This window comes from Phoca vitulina, unplaced genomic scaffold (genome assembly GCF_004348235.1).
Source record: "Phoca vitulina isolate PV1807 unplaced genomic scaffold, GSC_HSeal_1.0 scaffold82, whole genome shotgun sequence".
In the NCBI taxonomy this organism is placed as follows: domain Eukaryota; kingdom Metazoa; phylum Chordata; class Mammalia; order Carnivora; family Phocidae; genus Phoca; species Phoca vitulina.
The window spans coordinates 5,307,718-5,331,084 of NW_022589785.1; the positions used below are offsets into that span (position 1 = coordinate 5,307,718).

The 23,367-nt window shown below is 40.3% G+C and overlaps 1 protein-coding gene across 3 annotated transcripts; it reads left to right on the forward strand.

Moving 5' to 3' along the window:
* Nucleotides 1-1,128: 1,128 nt before the first annotated feature.
* DRG1 (developmentally regulated GTP binding protein 1) lies at nucleotides 1,129-22,307 on the forward strand. Of its 3 annotated transcripts, none has more exons than XM_032395068.1 (9): nucleotides 1,133-1,304; nucleotides 2,216-2,339; nucleotides 3,902-4,077; nucleotides 10,762-10,831; nucleotides 13,476-13,645; nucleotides 16,390-16,520; nucleotides 17,713-17,880; nucleotides 18,152-18,274; nucleotides 21,825-22,307. In XM_032395068.1, the coding sequence occupies exons 1-9, from the start codon at nucleotides 1,263-1,265 to the stop codon at nucleotides 21,922-21,924; spliced, it is 1,104 nt and encodes a 367-aa protein (XP_032250959.1). In that variant the 5' UTR covers nucleotides 1,133-1,262; the 3' UTR covers nucleotides 21,925-22,307. The 3 variants fall into 3 exon arrangements, with proteins under 3 accessions (XP_032250961.1, XP_032250959.1, XP_032250960.1); XM_032395069.1 differs by having other exon boundaries at nucleotides 1,267-1,354; XM_032395070.1 differs by lacking the exon at nucleotides 21,825-22,307 and having other exon boundaries at nucleotides 1,129-1,304; nucleotides 18,073-18,162.
* The last annotated feature ends 1,060 nt before the right edge of the window (nucleotides 22,308-23,367 follow it).

Here is a 23,367-nt window from a genome sequence, read left to right on the forward strand (position 1 = left end):
ATTGATCCCACAGGAAGCAGCTTTCAAAACCAGCACATAGCTCCTGGATGTCCTGGCTTCCTCTTCACAAGACACTTGGGGGAAGAGGAGTCTTTTGAAATTTTTAATTTTATTATTACACACGTAATACATGGATAACATTCATCTTTTTAAAAAATTCAAAAGACACAGATACGTAGAGTAACAAGTGAAAAGTCTTTCTCCCTCTTTCCTTGCATCCCACTAAGAGCTTGAGGCTGTATGCTTTTATTCAGACCTTTAAACAATGCACTTTCATACAAGTACACCTATATAAACAACTCATTTAAAAGTAAAATAAATGGGATCACAACATAGGTGCAGTTTATTCTTTTTTAAACAGTATGTCCTGGACATTATTCCAGTCAGACCACACAGATCGACGTTTTAATGGTTGCAATAGTATTTCACAGCATAGAGGTACCATTATTTATCCATTCCCCTACTGATGGGCCTTAACATAGCTTCAAATTTTTCAGTATTACAAGCTATGTTGCAAGCACTGATTCTCTGGCAATTATTCAATCAATCACCCATTTACTGCAGGCTCACCACGTGCTACGCACTGTACTCGGGGTTGGGGATAAACAAAACAGACACCTAAATATAGTTTTGAGTGATTGAAAGGGGGCATTTTTTTTTTTTTTTCAAGTGGGCCAGATAGGCCTTCCGAAGATTAGTCTCTATTCAATCCACGAGGCCGAGGAGTCCGCCGGGGTCTCTCCCTGGCTGTGAAAAGGGGACCTCAGGGCCCGTCGCTGCTGGCGAGGAAGAGGAGTAGATGGCTTGAGTGCGCTTTTCGCTCACGCCATGGGTCGGAGGGTTGCGGGCCTAGGCGGCAGTAACGAGAAAATACTCCTCACGCACCACGCGCCCGACGTCGGGCGCGGAACAGTGCGTGGGCGCAGGTCCGGCGAGGCGGGGCCGAGCGGCGCGCGACCCTCCGCGCGCTCGGGGAGGCACAGACCCGGGCGGCCTCTCTGGCCCCCACTCCCGCGGGCTCTATGACACCGCGCTGGCTCGCGGGACGGGGCGGGGTTGGTTGAGGGGGAGGAGACCACTCCAAACTGTACATCTCGCGGAGAGCCTCGAGCGGAACTCTCTCGCGAGAAGTAGGAAGTACCGCGCTTGCGCGTTGCAGTAGCGCCTGGTGGCCTTGGCAGGTACCCCCGCGGTTGTGTGAGGGGAAGTAGTCTGTGCGGAGGCTGCTACGCTCTCCCCCCAACGCCCCGTGACTCGCCACCATGAGCAGCACCTTAGCCAAGATTGCGGAGATCGAAGCCGAGGTAATAGGCACAGCTGGCGCTTCACTCTCCCTCGGAGTGTTCCTTTTTAGGTAGCGTTGCTCTTGCCTATACTCCCTTTAGCCGCGTCAGGACCGGCCCAGCGTTCTCCGACTCCCCTCATCCGGGCCCCGAGTCCCCCGACTCCGCTTAGTTCCGGCCCGGGTCCCCCGACTCCCCTCTTCCCGGTCCTGCGTTCCCCGACTCCCCTCAGCCTCTGCTGGAGCCCCTCGACTCCCCTCAGCCGGGGCCCGCGTTCCACACCCCTGCTCCTTGGTCGGTATCCCGTTCCGTGTCCGGCTCCTGTCCGAACATCGATCCTCTCAGTCTTCCTTTTCTGTGAGCAACACAGTCCTCTCCGCCCGGCTGCTCCAGCCCTGATCCGCTCACGCACTTCAGTATCTTTCATCATCTCCCAAAACCCATCCTCCTCTCCCCAATCTCTACTTTGAAGACCGCGTTTCCCAGAGTATTGCTCCCAGGAATGGATGTGGGATAACATCTGCAGTAGCTATTGATTCCACCTGAATTACTGTGTGATTCTATTGTCTGAAGTGCTCAGAGCTCTTTAAAATCCGGAAAGTGGTGACCTTATTTCAGATGGTGCATACCAGGTTCAAGCAGTAGAAAAGGACTCCGCAGTTGAGTTTTAGTCTGATCTGTGGGTGCCAATTGCAGTGACCTTGGTCATGTCTCTTCTCTTTGGGCCTCAGTTGTTTGCTCTGTAATGAGGGGAATGGGCTGGGTAATAAAGAGAATGACTTTTCACTCTTTTTTAAGTCTGACTAAAATGGACATATTGACATCAGGTAGGATCTAGAAGAAAATCATTCCCAGATGGGGGAGCGTTCATTCTGGATATTTTACCTTGTAGGAACTGCTTCTCATTTATGGCTGTGATTCCTCTCTTACAGATGGCTCGGACTCAAAAGAACAAGGCCACAGCACACCACTTAGGGCTGCTTAAGGCTCGCCTTGCTAAGCTTCGTAGAGAGCTCATTACCCCAAAAGGTGGTGGTGGTGGTGGGCCAGGAGAAGGTTTGTGTTTTTCTTCAATATTGGGTTTTTTTTTTTTTTTGGTGTAATTTCTGTCGAAATAATATAGGTATATGGTTTAAAAGTAATTTTAAAATTTCTATGATAGTAGGTTTGTATTTTCTAATCCTTAATTCATGAGTTGTGTTTATTCTGCTGGTTTCAAAGGCAAATGAATGTTGTCTAAGTGATAAACTAGAGTTTTATGTATATCCTGTATTTTTTTAAGTTTATTTTTTAAAATAATCTCTACACCCAACGTGTGTCCCGAACTCAAGATCTTGAGATCAAGAGTTGCATCCTCTTCCAACTGAGCCAGCCAGGCACCCCTGTGTATATCCTAATATTGATTCAAAATAGGTTTTCATTGGCTTACAGGAATATGTAAATACATACATCAACAAGGTAAAAAATAAGTAAGGAAATTGATGCAAAGGGGAGTGAAGGTATGAAGGATAATTTGAACCCAAGAGAGATAAGGTTAGGACCAAAAATAATGTCATAAAGTCTATACTTCCTAGAGGAGGGCCACGAATTTGGCTTTGAAGTTGTTTGCAGCCATAAAAAAAAAAAGAAAGAAAGAAATCCAGTCAGTCACATAGTTTCTAAAGTTTGTAAGACAAAAAAGAAACCCATTTTTACTTTATTTTATTTTTTAAAAACTTATTTTTTTACTTTAAATTTGTTTTTAATTCTAGTAACATTAACAAACTTATATTAGTTTCAGGTGTACGATATAGTGATTCAACAATACTTACTCAGTGCTCATCACAATACATGGGCTCTTAATCCCCTTCACCTTTTTCACCCATCCCCCCACCTTCCTTCTAGTGGCCATCTGTTCTCTATGTTTAAGAGTCTCATTTTTTGTTTCTCTCTTTTTGCTTTTGTTTCTTATATTCCACATATGAAGAAACCCATTTTTAAAAGATTTTATTTATTTGAGAGAAAGAGAGCACACACACACAGACACAAACACACAAATGGGGGCGGGGGGAGGGGGCAAGGATAAGCAGACTGTCCTGAGCGCAGAGCTCAGCGTTGGGCTTGATCTCTTAACCCTGAGATCATGACCTGAACCAAAATCAAGAGTTGGCTGGCAGCTTAACTGAGCCACCCAGGCGCCCCACCCATTTTTAGATCAATTATTATATAATCTTTGAGTGTTGAATACTATGGGTACCAGAAAGGTGTATAATAGTGTAAGTGGTAGAGGAATAAAGTTTCTAAATAAATATTCCATTAAACAATGTTAGGGGCACCTGGGTGGTTTAGTCAGTTAAGCATCTGCCTTCGGCTCCCTGCTTGGCGTGGAGTCTGCTTCTCCCTCTCCTCCTCCCCCCTGGTTGTGCTCTCTCTCTGTCTCAAATAAATAGATAAAATCTAAAAATAAATAAACAATGTTAATTGCTATTTTGTTTGCTTAAGTTCTGGAGAGAAAGTTGGAGAAGTTGGAGAAATATGTCCTAGATAGATAGGCTACCAGAATGTGAAAGGAATTTCATGAATCTCAACACTTTAAGAGATAACTTTCCTCTTCTTTTTGATATTTATTGATGTTTTAGGTTTTGATGTGGCCAAGACAGGTGATGCTCGAATTGGGTTTGTGGGTTTTCCATCAGTGGGGAAGTCAACACTGCTTAGTAACCTGGCAGGGGTATATTCTGAGGTGGCAGCCTATGAGTTCACTACTCTGACCACTGTGCCTGGTGTCATCAGATACAAAGGTGCCAAGATCCAGGTGAGTCAGGCCGGTAGGCCACAGATGGGAAGAAATCCATTCTTTCATTCATTTAAGAAGCTCTCTGTATGTTAGACCTGATCTTTGATCTACTAGGCCCTTCCTGTTTAGCAAGGAAGATAGAACGGTACATAACACAGTGGGATAGTGTTTGTGAAAACACAGAGAAAGAAGGGACTACTTTTTCACCTGAGGATATTGGGGGAAGGTCTGGTAAGACTAAAAAAGCTTCATGTAGAAAATGACAGTGCAGGTGGGTCTTGAAATTCAGGTAGAATTTCATCAGCCAGAGAAGGTGAAGGGCAATTTCAGGCAGCCATAATGGTAAATAGCTTGCTGTGGTGCAAGCTGAGGCGTGGGGCAGGAGTGGTAGAAACTGAATCTGGAAAAGTAGGTTGGGGCTGAATTATGAATGGCCTTGTGTGCCTGCTAAGGAAGTTGATTTTTATCTTATATGTAGCTAGGAACCATCAGAAACTTTCTAATAAAGAAATAACGTAAGATCCTTTTTTATTTTTGTATTCTTTGGTGAGATCCTTTTTAGAAGATAATTCTTGTCTGTGAGGCCTAATGAAGTTGGTGTCCTGAGAAGTTTTTCTTAGATAGGTGATGGATTTAGGGCTACCAAATGAAGAGTCCCTTTGGGTATGAAAGAAAGTGTATGTAAATGTAAGCTTTAATGGGTCATATTCTTATTGGCTGCACAGCTAAGAAGGCAAGATTCTGAATTCTATGACATTTGAATCTAGGCTGGAGGTTCCCAGGCTTTCTTGGCTCACAGCACCCTTAGTGTCTCAGTAGTTATTTCCTGACACCTTTTCTTGTCCCAGGAATTTTTTTTTATCGCGCCCCAGGCCAAAAGAAATACGTAATGGTTCCGTTTGTTAGGTCCAAACAACTTAAGTATTTATGTCCTTACCGCCACAGTTATTTATTTACCAGTGGGATGTGTGCACTGTTGGGTACCACATAACTTCTCAAACTTTGGAATCAGATTGGATACAACCACATTTGTTTCCTTTTCTACATTGATTTTTGTGTGGTGCTTTTTTATTATAGCAACTGATGAAAAAGTCTAACTTCTCAAAGTTTTGGATATGACGTAATTGAAAGCAATGTAGTAGGATGTAATGTTGAAATTGAGAGCTCTGTGGAGCTAGTAGTTCCTTTATTGTCTGACATATATCAAGAATTGTTGTTTCTCTTGAAAACTTAGAATAGCCCATGGTACCCTTAAGTTCTGTGTGGTGCCCCAGAGTACCTTGGCTCGTTTTTTGGAAATTGTTGGTAAAAGCATTTGTTTTCCCTCCTGAGCTACACAGTGAGTTGTGATGTGCATTTGTGCTTCTTTATTAATCTGAAGTAGGAAGGGACCAGTGTCCTGGTGGTATTTTCAATGGCTTTTTTCCCTGCCCATGCAGAGACTGTGTTGGGACATGGACCTTTCAGGGATTCCATGTCCAAATGTATGTAACAAGAATGAGGGTGCTTGAGCATATCTGGACCACTGCTTGATGCCATCTGGTTTTAGAGTCTTGGTGATAATCACAGTTTTGGCAGCTCAGAGAATAACTTCTTCCCTGATGAGATGTTCTTGACACCTCTTTCAGAGCTTTTGAGTATATCAGAATAAAGAACTATTTAACCCTCTCTTTCCTTGTCTTTCCTACAAAGCATTCATTTGTGTCTCCTGACCTGTTAGGTTTTTTTCCCCCCTTTCTTGCATGATGTTTTCTTTTCTGCCTGTGCACTCTCCTTCCCCCCCGCCCCCTGACTTTCTCTAGAAACCAAGTTAAGATGTACATAACAGGATGAAAATGACTAACCTTGAATGTTTTTTATTTATTTTTATTTTATTATTATTTTTTAAAGATTTTATTTATTTATTTGACAGAGACACAGCGAGAGAGGGAACACAAGCAGGGGGAGTGGGAGAGGGAGAAGCAGGCTTCCCGCTGAGCAGAGAGCCCGATGTGGGGCTCGATGTGGGGCTCGATGTGGGGCTCTATCCCAGGACCCCGGGACCATGACCTGAGCTGAAGGCAGACGCTTAATGACTGAGCTAGGCGCCCCCCCTTGAATGTTTTTTAAATTGCTGTTTTGTGGCAGAGTACTCATTATCTGTGACATGGAGGGAGAGGTATACAGAATTAGAACCATTTAATAAGAATTATAAGGAGGGGGGCGCCTGGGTGGCTCAGTTGGTTAAGCGACTGCCTTCGGCTCAGGTCATGATCCTGGAGTCCCAGGATCGAGTCCCGCATCGGGCTCCCTGCTCGGCAGGGAGTCTGCTTCTCCCTCTGACCCTCCCCCCTCTCATGTGCTTGCTCTCTCTCATTCTCTCTCTCTCAAATAAATAAATAAAAAATCTTTAAAAAAAAAAAAAAAAAAGAATTATAAGGAGGGAGATTTCTGGTTTTTTGTTAGGAAGGATGATGGTTTTAACAGTAAAGGTGCCTGAAAATGGAATGGTACCTCTTGAGGTAATAACTGTGTCTGGAGGTGTTTTTTTTTTTTTTTTTTTTTTTAAAGATTTTATTTATTTATTTGAGAGAGAGAGTGAGAGAGAGAGAGAGAGCACAAGAGGGGGGAGCGGGAGAGGGAGAAGCAGACTCCCTGCTGAGCAGGGAGCCCGATGCGGGACTCGATCCCGGGACTCCAGGATCATGACCTGAGCCGAAGGCAGTCGCTTAACCAACTGAGCCACCCAGGCGCCCTGGAGGTGTTTTAAGTAGTGACTAGAACCACCACTTATCACATAGGCAGAGATTAGCCTGCAGAATGGATGTTCAGTTTTAAAAATTATGGGGCTTATTTTAACTTTCTAGGGTCCCTGGGATTCCTCTTGTCCTATATAAATAATTGACTTGCACATTTAACTGCTTTAACCTCTAAAGGCATTTGGGTTTGTGTTAGTTTAACGTTGAATTCTTAAAATCCTACAGTTTCATGATTTAAAAAAATATATATGTTCTTTTCTTATCTCTTGGTTGTAATATGAAATTCAGATATGTAAAGCATAGGTTATTTTATTGAATGAAATTTAGTTGCTATGTCTACAGCCATAACACCTTGATATTGTCTGAAATTTAGTTGCCACATTTAAATAGTTTGATGTAACCTTAAAAATATTTCCCTGTCAAGAAAAGTTAAATTTAGGTTTTTTTACTTTTGTAGGGGCTTCAATAAATTTCCTTGTTTTCAGTTGAGATAGTTAGAAAGCCTGTGCTCTTTTCTCTTAGTGTAATATTCTCTCTTTCAGACAGTCTTTTAAAGCCATATTCTAGGTTTAAGAGTTTTAGATTATCCAGATGGATTTTCCTTTTTGAGTTCTTGAGAACATTAGCTAGGCTCAATATACATTAAAGCCTTTTGCTGATGTAATATATGTGTGTGTGTATATATATATATATTTTTAGCATAAGTAATATATTTTTTAGCAGACTTGGATTTACTAAGTGTTAGAAATAGATTGTAGAATCTTCGGGAGAGTTGAAGAAGTAGACTCTAGACTTAATTTCTAGGCACAACTGATGGATGAACTTTTTGTTTTTTCAAACGTGTTTATTGAGGTATAATTCACATACAATAAACTGCAGAAAAGTATACAGTTTGCTAAGTTTTGACATAGTTATATGCTGGTGAAAACATTACCACAATCAAGATCATGAACGCAGCATCCCCAAAAGTTTCTGCATGCCCCTTCCCTCCTGGTCCCCTTCATCTCCAAGCAATTACTTATCTACATTTTATCAGTACAGATTAGTTTATATTTTGAGTTTTATATAAATAAGACCATGTGTAAATATAAATGTACTTTCTTTTGGGTGGCTTCTTTCATTCAACATAATTATTTTGAGGTTCTCTTGTATCATTCATGTTGCTGCCCCTTATGTGAACATCCTACATAATCACAGAATTATCAGGAATAGATTAACATTGATGCAGTAGTCCCTAGACTACAGATCTTATTCAAATATTACCAATTTTCCCACCAGCATCCTTTTCCAAGAATTTATTGGAGATCATCCTGTGTTGCGTTTAGTTATTCTTCCTTATTCTCCTGCCATCTGTAATAGTTTCTCAGTCCTGTCCTTTAAGACCTTGACACTTAATGAGTATTGATTAGTTATTTTGTAGAATGTCCCTTAGTTTGGGTTTGTCAGGTGTTTTCTCATAATTAGACTGAGGTATTAAGTATTTTGTCTAGAATACAATGAAATGATGGTGTGTCCTTCTCAGTGCATCTTACAGGATTCATGATGTTATATGTCTTAATTGGTGATGTTGACGTCCCATCAGTTTGGTGGTATCTGCAGGATTTCTCTACTGTAAAGCTATTATCTTTCTTTTTAAAAAAATTATTATCTTTTTTTTGTAGTTAAATATCTTGGAAGAGGTATTTTGAGAAGATACAAATCCTCTCTCTCAAACTTGCCCACTCATTTTAGCATCCATCTGGATCCTCTCTGCAGCAGTTATTACTCTGCTTCTTGCCTAATGCCGAATCTTTATTTTTCTCTTTCTTACTACATGTTATTAATTAGAATTCTGCTAATTGGAAGAGCTGTTCCTTCTCTCATTTACTCAGTAATATGTATCAATGTGGGCTTGTGGATATTTATTTTATTTTATGGGTTATAATCCAGTACTACCATTATTTTGTTACTCGTTTTGTTCCAGCTTTGATAATTAGGAACTCCTTCAGGTTGGCTCCTGTGTACTTTCCATAAGCCCCCATCTTTTTATGAATACTTTCTTTTTTGGCATGACATGATGTTCCATGCTAATCTTAGATTTTTCCCTGCTCCAGGCCTGAAATCAACCACTTCTGAAGGAGCTCTAGTTTCTTTTATTGGAAAATGGTGTTTAGAAATCAAGATCTGGTGTGCTCATTATTTCCCATGTAGCCTTGTAAATCAGTATAACTAGTGTTTCCAAGTCAGGTCTGATGTATTCAACATAAATTATAAAAGGGTAGCTCAGTTGGGTGTGTTGTATTAGTCTTAGAGGATGTAACATTTATTTAGTGAAGAATAGGGAGGAACTTTGAGTAGGCTCTTGAAAGGAAAAGTTGAACTGTCTAAGCACCTCCTGAATTAGTTTCTTCATTTTGGTTTATTTAGTTATTTTTAAAATTTATTCATTGTAAGTAATCTACATCCATTGTGGGGCTCATCAAGACTCAGAGATCAAGAGTCTTCCAACTGAGCTAGCCAGGTGCCCCCATTGTGGTTTATTTAATGTAAAGTATATTTTTATAATGTCAGATAGGCTTATAGCAAAGACTGGTTTTAAATGATGTTTTGATAAGCTGCCACTCTGGTTCTGGTCCGTTCATGTGGATAATTCAATATTGGCCATACAGAGGACCCTTGATATTTTCAGATTTTATATATGCTCTTAACTGTTTTCAGTGGACTCTTTAAGGTATAACTAATAGTTTGTAATTTTGCTGAGATGTGCATTTGATTTGTGTGCAAAAGTTGGTTTTTATGTTCTCATTGTTATGTACATACACTATGAATTCTGTGAAGTTTTTCCCTTTACTGCATTTTCTGGGCAATTAAGCAGTCATTTTCAATTAGGGACACACATCAGAGTCACCCGTGGAATCTTTTGAAGTATATAGATCAATATCTGAACCCTCCTTTGCCCTTCTAAATTAGAATTTGTAAGGATGGGGCTTGGATATCTGCATTTTTGATGGTTTTACAGGTGATTATTATGTGCTCGCCTAATTAAGAATGACTGGAGAAATTTTTGTGAATTGGGGTATTTGGAGGATTTGCAAAGCTCTCAGTATGTATCACGTGAATATCAAGATTCAACTATTATCTACAGTAAGGAATTGATGTGGAGGCTCAACCTTCTGAAAAGAAGGAATATTAGAAGATAATATGTATGTTCTAATATTATATATAAAAATATATATGTATTATATATACATTATTTACTTATTTACTTTAGAGAGGTGGTGGGGAGCAGAGGGAGAGAAACAATCTTAAGTAGGCTCCATGCGTGGGGTTTGATCTCACAACCCTGAGATCATGACCTGAGCCAAAATCAAGCATCAGACACTTAACCGACTGAGCCACCCAGGCGCCCCTAGAAGATATTAATGTAGAATAATGGATTTGGCCCTCAAAATGTGAGCCATAATCTTATTTGATTTATTAGGATTGTGATTTTGGGCAAATCACTTAACCTCTGTGAACCTCAGCTAATATCCTTATCTCAGGGCTGTTAGGCATTTTAAACTAGGTAAAGTATATTAAAAAAAAAAACTTGCATTTTAAAAAGTATATAAAAAACTGACATTTAAATGCATAGTAAGGGGCGCCTGGGTGGCTCAGTTGTTAAGCGTCTGCCTTCAGCTTGGGTCATGATCCCAGGGTCCTGAGATTGAGCCCTGCATTGGGCTCCCTGCTCAGCGGGAAGCCTGCTTCTCCCTCTCCCACTCCCCCCTGCTTGTGTTCCTTTTCTCCCTGTGTCTCTGTCTGTCAAATAAATAAAATCTTAAAAAAAAACATAGTAAAAGTTATGTACACTCAACTTATAAGGAAGGTTGGATTTGGATCTTTTATACTTTGGATACTTGAAAAATAAATCATTCTGTTTGATCGGTTCAGATTTATGACTTCTTTTTCCCTTCTCGCCTTTACCCTATCCTTAATCTTGCAGCTCCTGGATCTTCCAGGTATCATTGAGGGTGCCAAGGATGGGAAAGGTAGAGGCCGTCAAGTCATTGCAGGTGAGTGGTCCAGGGCCACCATCCTGGGATATCATCCCTTTATTGGGCACTATTCCTTTAGTTGGGGACTGTTGGACTTAAGAGATTTTAACACAGTGAAGGGCGTAGTTTTATCTGACTTTTTTTTTTTTTTTTTTTTTAAAGATTTTATTTATTCATTTGAGACACAGAGATACAGAGAGAGAGAGAAAGCATGAGCAGGGAGAGAGGCAGAGGGAGAGGGAGAAGCAGGCTCCTTGCTGAGCCAGGAGCCCGATGTGGGGCTCGATCCCAGGACCCTGGGATCATGACCTGAGCTGAAGGCAGACGCTTAACCATCTGAGCCACCCAGGCAGCCCTTATCTGACTTCTTACTGGAGTAGAATGTCAGAACTTGAAGGGACCTCAGAGAGTAACAGTCCAGATCTCCATTTGAGGAGAAACACTAAGGACGGGAGAAGTGAAGTGCTTCAGTCCATTGTTGCACTGGTTGTGGCCGATTCAGAACTAGAACTTGGGTTTCCTGACTCCCACCCATGCCTTTCCTTCTTTTCTTCTTTTACTTGAAGTAAAATATTATAAAAGGCTCATCATAAATTGCAACAATCTGCTTCCCCACCTTTCCTCACCTCCACTGTCATTCCCCATTGGCAACTGTTATCAACTCTTCAACTGTTTCTTCTGTTACTTACCTTCATATTTTCAAATATTATGCTTATATTGCTATTTCACGATTAATTAATTTTAGATATCATCTATTGATTTCATGTTATGGTGGAGAATTAGCTCTCTTACACTCTACACCTTCATTCTTTTTTTTTTTTATTTTATTTTATTTTATTTTATTTTATTTTATTTTTAAAGATTTTTATTTATTTATTTGACAGAGAGAGAGCGAGAGCAGGAACACAAGCAGGGGGAATGGGAGAGGGAGAAGCAGGCTTCTTGCCGAGCAGGGAGCCCGACGTGGGACTCGATCCCAGGACCCTGGGATCATGACCTGAGCCGAAGGCAGACACTTAACGACTGAGCCACCCAGGCGCCCTTTATTTTATTTTTAAGTAATCTCTACACCCAACATGGGGCTCCAACTTATAACCCCTAGATCAAGAGTCACATGCTCCACTGACTGAGCCAGCTAGGTGCTGCCCTCTCCTTTCTTTAAAATAAATTATATCACAGTTTTTAGTTAACTTATCAGTCATAGTTTACATTATTATGTAACGAATATGTAACTTTTGTTCAATGCTAATTCTTTTCTCTTGAAGTCTTTTTGAAATTTGTTTTTCATGGAGTTAATGTTTCTTTTTTTGTTTTGTTTTATTTACTTTTCTGTGTTTGCTAATTTTCAGATGTTCTAACAGATCAAATGCCTATCAGTCAGTATTCTTCTGTATAGTTAAATATAGCTCCAAATACAGTCTTAGTGATTTCGTTCTTTCCCCACAACCCTGACAGTACCCTCGTGTACCCTGTCTTCTTGCTTTAATCTGGATTGGTTGCTTTCTAGATCAGCACTGTCCAGTAGAGGAAGTGGTCTGAATTTGTGCTCTCCAGTATTGTAGCCCCTAGGCGTGTGTGGTTATTGAGTGCTTTAAATGAGCCTAGTGTAATTGAGGAACTGAATTTCAAATTTTATTTCATTTTAATTAGTTTAAATAGCCCCAGGTGGCTAGTGGAGTCTGTATTGGACAGTGCAGCTATAGACTTTTTGCATGGCTATCAGCCTGAGACTTTCTTCTGTGTTTTTGTGTGGGATCCCCTGTTTCCTGGAGTCAGTGTCTTTTTTGGGGTCACTTTCATGTTTTGCTGAAGCACAGTCTTTAGTAAACTTCCCGAAAAAGGATGAATGATAGGTAAATTGTTTTTTCATGTCTGAAAGTATTTTTAGTCTACTCTTATATTGAATTATTAATTTAGCTATTTATAGAATTATGTATTAGGAGTTACTCATGGATGAATATCAGAAACATTATGCTAAATTAAGAGAGCCAGGCACACAAGACCATATAACTCCATTTATATGAAATTTTTAAAAATGCAAACCTATGGTGACAGAAAGCAGATCAGTGGTTGGATGGGAATCAAGGGGAAGATTGATTTCAGAGGTGATGGAAATGTTCTCTCTCTTGCTTGCCTGTGGTGGTTACACAGGTATATACATTTGTCATTAAACCATATGCTTAACATGGACAGAATTTGTTTTTTGTAAATTACACTGATAATATATATGTAATACATATGTAATATATACGTGTGTATATGTATAATTACGCTGATAATAAAGTTGACTAAAAATATGCCAAGTAGACATAAGACTAGTCTTACGGTTTTAGAATCTTACTGTTTTAAATCTTTCTAAACTTTTTCTGGGATTTAGGTTATTCCTTGGTTCTTATCTTTATTCTGACTTGTTTTTCTGCTAGTGTATCTAGAAGTTAACACATCTAGATGTACCAGTGGAAAACCAGGCACACATTGCAAATTGACTTCTGGCATAGAATTTGGTAACCTTAAGAACTTCATGTGTGTCTGTGTATTTATAAAAAAAATCCTTTGTCTTAATGGAACTCCATTGCCCCCCACCCCAGCTTTTGAGTATTTGGCTTAGTTAAGTCTTTAGTGAGTTTTGCTTGGATATAAATTATTTTTTTCCATTCTTCAGTGGCCCGAACATGTAACTTGATCCTGATTGTTCTGGATGTCCTGAAACCCTTGGGACACAAAAAGATAATTGAAAATGAGCTGGAAGGCTTTGGCATTCGCTTGAACAGCAAACCCCCCAACATTGGCTTTAAGAAGAAGGATAAAGGAGGCATTAATCTCACGGCCACTGTAAGTGAAGGTGATATGAGGCAGGCTGCTGAAGGGACTGGGGTCGAGAGTGGATTGAGGCACAGGGATGTTGACCTTTGGAAATTACCTGGCTTCTGCCAGCATTACAGAGGTAACACAATGACCTTGTAATGACTTTCAGAGTAGGACAAGAATCAATCTCAGACTTAACTTCATTTCTTCTTTTGGGTTATTTATTTGATGTGGTATGGGAGTATAGACCAGTTTTTTTTTTTTTTTTTTAAGATTTTTATTTATTTGACAGAGACACAGCGAGAGAAGGAACACAAGCAGGGGGAGTGGGAGAAGGAGAAGCAGGCCTCCTACAGAGCAGGGAGCCTGACACGGGGCTCGATCCCAGGATCATGACCTGAGCCGAAGGCAGATGCTTAACGACTGAGCCACCCAGGCGCCCCGAGTATAGACCAGTTTTAATGCTTACATGAAGTAGATGGCTGCTAATATCTTGTGTTTTCATTCATTCAGCACAGATATATAGAGCGCTTACCATGAGCAAGGCATTGTTTTAGGCTCTTATTGGGCAGGGGGGTAAGTTGGAAGAGAGAGCAAAATAGGCAAAAATCTCTTTCCTTACATTCTATGTGTAAACGTAGTAAACAAAATTAATGAGTTAATACAGTATATTAGACGATGATAAATCTAAGGACAAAAATAAACTGAGAAAAGGGATGGGAAGTGTTGGTGGGAGAGTTGATTAGAGAAGTCTTCACTGAGGTGACGTGAAGGAGTGAACAAAAGGGATATCCTGGGGAAGAGCATTCCATATAGAGGGAATATCCAAGTGCAAAGCCCTGAGGTAGAGCATGCCTTTGCATATTTGAGGAACAGCAGAGTGAGCAAGTAGGAGGGTGGTAAGAGATGAAGTCATAGCATATGTACTTTTACTTTGCAGGAGTTGGATAACTATTGGTTGGGTTCCCGTCTATGGAGTGAACATGATTTGATTTAGGTTTTGGTGGAATCAGTCTAGCTATTTGTTGAGAATAGATTGGATTGGGTTAAGAATATAAGAAATGGGGGCGCCTGGGTGGCTCAGATGGTTAAGTGTCTGCCTTCGGCTCAGGTCATGATCTCAGGGTCCTGGGATCGAGTCCCGCATTGGGCTCCCTGCTCCTTGGGAGCCTGCTTCTCCCTCTGCCTCTCTCTCTCTGTCTCTGTCTCTCATGAATAAATAAATAAAATCTTAAAAAAAAAAACAATATAAGAAATGGAAGCAAAGAAGCCATTTAAGAGGTTATTGCAATAATCCAGTCACAAAGTGATGTTTCTCAGGCCAGAGTTGTAACAGTGGTGGAGATGAGAAGTGGTTGATTATCAAAAGATTTTGAAAGTAGCTGGTAGGAATTACACCTAGATTGGATGTGGTTTGTGAGAGAGATGACTATAAGGTTTTTTCCTGAGCTAGAACAATAGACTCTCAATACTAAAATGTTAAGACTTTGAATAGAATAGGATTGGAGGGGAGGGGAAGATTAGGATATTCAGTTTGAGATGCTAGACACCCAAGTATTACCATCAAATAGACATGAGGAATTATCTAGGCTGGAGATGTAAATTTGGTGGATAGCAACTCTAGAGCCATGAACTTAGCTGAGATAACTAGGAAATGAGTATAAATAGAAAAGAGGTTCAAGGATTGAGCCTTATAGCCCCCCTCCAGTGATTATAGGTTGGGAGATGGGAAGAATCAGCAAATAAGACTTTTTTAGACAGAAGAAGGAGGAAAACTGGGAGAGTTTGGAATCTTGGAAGCCAAGTAAAGAAACTTTCAGGTTGGAGGAGTGATCAACTCTGTCCAGTTCTGCTTGCTTCTAAGTAATAGAATTGAGGACTGAGAATTTCCTACAACATTTAACATTCTAGAGGTCCAGATGATATGACTAACACAGAGTTAAGCTGTCCTGCCCAGAAGATCTTTCTCATTATCCTGTCATAATGTTTGAATTTGAACATTTAGTATTTGTTTGCTAAGGCTGCCATAATAAAGTATCATAGATTGGGTCGCTTAAACAACAGAAGTTTATTTTGTCTTAATTCTGGAGGCACTAGATATCTGAGATCAGGGTTGGTTTCTTCTGAGGCCTCTACTTGGGTTTGTAGATGGCTGTCTTCTCCCTGTGTCTTCACATGGTCTTCCCTCTGTGTGTCTGTTTCCTAGTCTCCCTTTCTTCTAATGATGTCAGTCACATTGAATTAGGGTTCATCCATATGACCTCATTTTAACGTAGTTACTTACCTCTTTCAAGACCCTATCTTTAACCATAACAGTCACATTCTGAGATACTGGGGTTAGGAGTATAAACATATGAATTTGGGTGGGAGTGATTCAGTCCACAGCACCTTCATCTGAGTTTGGAAAGATTATTATTATTATTATTATTATTTAGGATTTATTTATTTATTTGAGAGAGAGAGCATGGGGGGGGGGGGGGGGTGAGAGGGAGAAGCAGACTCCCCACTGAGCAGGGAGCCCGATGCGGGACTCGATCCCGAGACTCCGGGAACATGACCTGAGCCGAGGGCAGTCACTTAACCAACTGAGCCACCCAGGCACCCAAATTATTAGTTTTTAAGTATTTTCTAATAAAAGTCAATTCTTCTCATCCAGAATAACAGATTTTAGAAATGAATTTGTACCTTAGGATTATCCAGGTATAACGATAGATACTTTTGGGAGATTTTTTTTGCTCTGTGACCAATTATTGTCTTCTGTGCACATTCAGTGCCCTCAGAGTGAGCTGGATGCTGAAACTGTGAAGAGCATTCTGGCTGAATACAAAATTCACAATGCTGATGTGACACTGCGTAGTGATGCCACAGCGGATGACCTCATCGACGTGGTAGAAGGAAACAGGTATGACTAAGTGTACAGTCTGGTGCCCGAGTTTGAATTTGAAGCCTTATAGTGGAAACAGTATTGGATTATGAATCTGGAAGACATAGATTCTAACTGGCTGTGCTACTATCTCAAATAGTAGTGGGCCTTGGTTTTGTTAGCGGTAAATTGAAGGGTTGGTTTTGATTTCTAACATTCTTCTTTGCTCTGAAATTTGATTATGTTAGTCAAATTCAACTAGGCCATTTCCTAAGCTGTGTCATATGATGGTGGAAGAAAGTAGTTCCCAATCTGCTCTCTCAGAATTAATCCATCTGAGAAATCCTATAGGCTATCATATCATATATCATATATCATATAGCTGGGCTGTATCTGTTCTCTCCAAGTGTAACCTGAAGGTTTGTAGCTGAAGCCCTATTCCATGAAAATTTATATTATTAGTATTTTAAATTATATATATATTAGTATTTTAAATTAAATAATAAAAGTAAAATAAAAATAAATTTAAAAAATAATAATAAAAAAATAATAATTTAAGCCACTGTTAAAATTTTTCCTGGCATTTGAGCATAATGTTGTTTAGTTGCTTTCCTGTTCATTTGTTCCTATTTTATTGGATGGATTTATTTGATTCTCATTTGAAAACAAAGGCCATTTCTTTGAGTTAGACACTGTATAAGTGAGCAGTTAAAGCCTGAAAAGTTGTGGCTTGCTATAAATAGTAACCTTAGCTGCCATATTGATATGGACATTAGGATTGTGATATTGTTAGATGTTATGTTTTTTATTTTAAAAATTATCATGAAATACATTATTAAAAATATATTTACATTTACAGTTTGTAAAACAACTTTGTGGGAAAATTGACTCTGAGACTTGCCCAAGGTATTTAGATTTAGGAAGTGACAGAGCTGGGAGTAGATTGAGTCTGTGTGATTCCAAAGCTTTTGTTCCTTATGATGCCTCTCAATTAGCTGCATGGCTGAGACTAGGGCCTGAGTTTTGTTACTTCTCAACTCATAGTTCAGTTTTTGGATATTCTGCCTTATTTTGGTAGGAAGCCTTTTGGAGGCGGGGTTGAGGGGTTGATCTGCCTCTTATGTTTTGCAGTCTCTGATTTGGGGTCCTGGGCCAGGGGATGCTGATAATCACACTGACATTCTTGTCAACAGCTCCAGACTAATGTCCTGTTTTTCTTTTACTTCTATAGAGTTTATATCCCTTGTATCTATGTGTTGAATAAGATTGATCAGATCTCCATTGAGGAATTGGATATCATCTATAAGGTGCCTCACTGTGTACCCATCTCTGCCCATCACCGCTGGAATTTTGATGACCTCTTGGAAAAGATCTGGGACTATCTGAAACTAGTGAGGATGTAAGTCTTAGTGGAAAGGGTCATATTGCTGTAGGAATTAAACCAGACTATCCTAAAATGATACCGTCTGGAGCTTAGTGCATAATTTATCTCTTTTTGGAGATATAAATAAATTAATTTCTGTCATCTGCTAGGCCATATTGAGGACACTTTCTTCCTTAATTGGAGGTTATCTGTGTCTGATCTTTTCAGGAGTGATGGAGGGTTGATTTGCATTCAGTCCATGAAACATTCCAAGAAGTAGGCAACCTCTGCTCCCTCTCTGTTCTAGTTACACCAAACCCAAAGGCCAGTTGCCAGATTATACATCCCCAGTGGTGCTGCCTTACTCTAGGACTACGGTGGAGGATTTCTGCATGAAGATTCACAAAAATCTTATCAAAGAATTTAAATAGTAAGTATCATGGGCATGTAGTGCCTTCTTTTCCCTGTGAGCTCCTGATTCCACTAACTAGCAATTCTTAGGCTACCATTAAAGAAAATGGCATCAGGGGGGCTGCTAAAAAGTTCGCTTGGTTAGAACTCTGCAGTATCTTCCTAAAACCATGCCAAGTTGGAGCAGGAAGTGCTCTAAAAGCCTTGTCAGGTCGGTGGGCTGACAGTACACAGGGCTCTGATTTTCTCTTGTTAATTGGTCTTCCTCTTGGCAAACACGAATGTTAATTCTTCTTGCCAGCATCATACTGGCCTCCAGTGGGTACTGAGACCCCCTCTAAACCTTAAGCATGGGTAAATGCCCCTAAATCTCCTTCATATACTTTCATTGCTGGTACAGGCTGAAAATTTCTGACATCTTATTTTGAGCTAATTGAGCTAATTTTATTTATCTTATTTTATTTTTCTAAAGATTTATTTATTTGTGAGCGAGAGCGTGCATGCACACATGAGTGGGGTCAGGGGCAGAGAGAGAATCTCAAGCAGACTCCTTACTGAGTGCGGAGCCTGACACAGGGCTTGATCCCACGACCCTGAGACCATGACCTGAGCCGAAACCAAGAGTCGGATGCTCAACCAACTGAGCCACCCAGGCACCCCTGAGCTAATTTTAGACTTACAGAAAAGTTGAAAAAATAGTGCAAAGAGTTTCCTTATATCCCTTACCATTATTCTAACATTATCAGCTCACATAACTGTAGTATAGTTATCAAGAACAATTTTTTGTCCATCGGTTGATGGATAGAGAATATGTGGTGTATATACATACAATAGGATATTACTCAGCCATAAAAAAGAATGAAATCTTGTCATTTGCAATGACATGGGTGGAGCTAGAGAGTATAATGTTAAGTGAAATAAGTCAGAGAAAGACAAATACCATATGATCTCATTCATATGTGGAATTTAAGAAACAAACGAGCAAAGGGGGGAAAAAGAAAATAAGAAACAGATTCTTAACTATAGAGAACAAACTGATGGTTACCAGAGGGGAGATAGTTGGGGGGATGGGTGAAATAGGTGATGGGGATGAAGGAGTATAGTGCACTTGTGATGAGCACTGGATGATATATGTTGAATCATTATATTGTACACCTGAAACTAATATAACACTGTTAACTGGAATTAAGATAAAAACTTAAAAAGTTTCTGATCCTAAGAATACTGAAAGAGTAAAGACCTTTATTAAACTTCGCATTCCTTTTATCCAAAATAACTGTATTCCACGTGCAGGTGCTAATTTCCACTATCCTCAGACCTTTACATTTTGGCATATACTTGAATCAGTGAAGGAGAATCTTGTGAAGTTAGATTATTTTCCTTTTTCAAACTTCATAGATTTCTATATAGGTCTTGCCTTACATGGTGGCAGAACACTGTTCTCAGCCTCTAGAACTGTAAGTTAATGAGGGAATTAAATGAGAAGGGAGAAAAATATTTTGGAGAAAAGACATCAAACAAATAGAATTTTATTTGGTCACTATTTTCCTTTTTTTTTTAATTATGGAACAAATAGCATTTTAACCATCTTAATAGAAAAAAATTCAGCTTTAGACCTACTAATTGTAACATTTGTCCTTGTTGCATTCTGTTTGTGTCCTTGAATACATGCACATGTCCTTTAATCATTTACTATGTGTTTTCTGTTAGTGCTCGCTTCGGCAGCACATACACTATGTGTTTTCTGTTACAAGACTCACATCATTTTTATTAACCACATTTTTCCTATTTATTGTTATTTTACGTAGTTTTCTTGTCTTCACACACAGACCTTTCCCTTTTAATTTCTTTAATCTAGGATTAATGATAATATGGCCTTTGATATGTTTTGCTGCATTGCTCTCCACAAGGGCTGGACCTGTTTACATTGCCATCAACAAAATGGGAGGCACTGATGTTACTGCAAGCATTGAATAGGATTGCTAAAAACTAGTTTTCTAGTTGTGTCTTTGGCTTGGGTCATGATCCCAGGGTCCTGGGATTAAGTCCCGCGTCGGGCTCCCTGCTCAGTGGGGAGTCTGCTCTCTCTCTCCCCTCCCCCTGCTCATGTTCTCTCTCTCGCTTGCTTTCTCTCAAATAAATAAATAATCTTTGTAATAATAAAAAAAAAAAAAAAGGGGGCGCCTGGGTGGCTCAGTCGTTAAGTGTCTGCCTTCAGCTCAGGTCATGATCCCAGGGTCCTGGGATCAAGCCCCGCATCTGGGTTTCCTGCTCCGCGGAAAGCCTGCTTCTCCCTCTCCTCCTCATGCTTGTGTTCCCTCTCTCGCTGTGTCTGTCTCTGTCAAATAAATAAAATCTTTAAGAAAATAAAAAGCAGCACTTAAGTGTAAGAAAAAAATGCAAACAGTACCAAAATGGTGGGGAGCCCTATGTGGGGCTCTGTCCCACGACCCTGAGATCACGACCTGAGCTGAAACCAAGAGTCGGCACTTAACTGACTGTGCCACCCAGGTGCCCTGGAACATAGGTTTTTATTTTTATTTTTTTTTAAAAGATTTTATTTATCTATTTGATAGAGTGCACAAGCAGGGGGAATGGCAGGCAGAGGCAGAGGGAGAAGCAGGCTCCCTGCAGAGCAGGGGGAGCCTGATGTAGAACTCAATCCCAGGGCCCTGGGATCATGACCTGAGCTGTAGGCAGTCGCTTAATCAACTGAGCCACCCAGGCACCTGGAACATAGGTTTTTAAAGATGTTTTGTTGCAAAGGCAATATTAATAACAATGTGGCTGTCATTTTCTATCCCTTGGTACATAGTTCTTAGCCTTTGTGAGGCAGGTCTCAGTGTCTTGTTCACCAATTTCCATCACTAGCACAACATATTTTTAGTATTGGAGGCCTATAGATAAAAAAAATAGCTGGCTCAGTCTGCTTCTCCCTCCCCCTGCTCTTGTGCACTCGCTCACTTTCTCCCTCTCAAATAAAATCCTAAAAAAAAAAAAAAAATTACCTTCGTAAATTCCAAAAAAATCAGGAGAACATACCAGTTATGGTGTCTTGGGAGGGAGAGAGAATTTTCCTTGCATGGCTAAGGAGGGAGGCCCTATATTTATTAGTACGCACTGGTGGTTTTAGTAGACCCAATAAAAACTGGTATTCTGTAACAATCTATAACTGACATTGTAAGAACCAATTTCTAATCTGAATTATTTCAGAGTATTTTTCTATATCAAACCCATGCTTTCTCCTTTTAATTTTAAACTAGTCTTGTCACATTTCTCGTTTGTTTTTTCTCTTTGACCTTCCTAAATTGGCTCTGGAACAAGAGGAACCACACAACTTTAGAAGTCTTTGCCACTTTGTATGTGAAGGCTCCATTGTGCCATACTGCTGGGGAAGCTAATGCCTGTGGGCTTTGAATGTGGTCCTTGACTGGGGAGGGGCGATGTTGCAAGCCTATGGTTCTTAAGAGCTGGAATGCTAAATCTAAGCAGAAAGATGGCACCCTGGTAGCTAAGGTAGAAGTGAGATGATTATTTACACTGACTATTTTTTTTTCCCTTCCATACAGCGCTCTGGTCTGGGGTCTGTCTGTGAAACACAATCCTCAAAAAGTGGGTAAAGATCATACATTGGAGGACGAGGATGTCATTCAGATTGTGAAGAAATGAAACCTTCCCCTCTACCCATGTGCTGGGCCAACCATAGCAGCTTTTCCCATGACCAAGCACCCTACCCCAAACCCCTTCGAGCTTTGGCAGCCAGTGGATCAGGATTCAGGGGAGGGAGATGAAGGCATCCAAGCTAGAACTTTGTCTTAACTTGGTGTCATCTTGTAAATTCAACTGCATAAAGGACCTGGTAGGCCATCCAGCTATGTGCAGTTCATGTGTCATTGTCAGAATTTGTTTTGGGTTGGACTGAATGAGGATGGGTATATGTACAGTGAGACATCTGCAGAAGGGGTACTTGGGAGCTTGGTCTTAAGTGTGAAATGGATAAAAATGTGACTGCAACATCTTATTTGATGTTTAGTCATGGGAAACACTTCCAACTGGATGTGGCCCTCACTCCTCTCAAGTGGTCTTTCGCAGATGATACTGGAATGAGGAAGGACGTGATCTAAGTTAACTGATTATTTCCTGCAAGGCTGGTCCATATGGGAGATAGTGTCGTGTGGCAGTTGAGTAAAGTACTCTAACCAGACACATCAAGAGTTTTAATTGCATGGCCACTTCTAATGAGCTGTGAAACCCTGCATAAATTACACAACCTCTATAACTGTTTTCTCATGTAACATGGAGATGGTAATAGCACTTACCTTCTGGAGTGGAGACTGTTAGTATTGGGGGGGTGGTAGTTGTAAAATACTTAGCACAGTATCTGGCGTAGAAGTACTTAGTGAATGTTGGCTGTTATCACTGGGCCCTTTCATTTACCTGAGCAGAGCAGGTTTGTGTGTACACATGTATATGTATGGAGGTGGGATGTTAGAAGGAAAGGTGGGGTCAAGACTACTTAAGAGGGTACTGAGGACATAATTAGAGGTCTTGGGCTGGGAATACAGGAATATAAAGGGAATCACCCTGATACTGGGAAATTGATTGGCAATAATCTTTGTGCGGTAGACTGGTTTAGTGGGAATAATGGCAGAGGGAGGCTGTGGTCAGGTAGGTACACAGAAGTCTAAACTTGGTAATTGATTAACTTCCTCTTTGGTGAAAAAGAAGTAAAAGATTATTTCAGTATGGATTACAGGGATGATAGAGAAGGGTAGTCCCTGAGAAAATCAGGAGTGGAAACAGATTTGCAGGAAGACAGAGTTTGATTTTAGCTGAAGTGAGCTAGAGCTTCTAGCAGGTTGTCAGGGATGGGGATGTGGGATTATCCACATAGGACTCAGCCTTTTCCAGTATTTGTTATTCATGCTACCTTAGTAATAGTCGTTTTTCTGAACGTCTTCCTGGAGCTTGGGCTTAGCACTGTCTCCAGCCCAGGAGAAAGCCTGGTATCCCAGTTGCTTTGTAGGCTGTAGGCCTTGATATCACTGGTGCATTCATGATAGGCCAAAATCTAGAGCCTACCCCAGCTCTTTAGAGAAACATTGGCTTTCT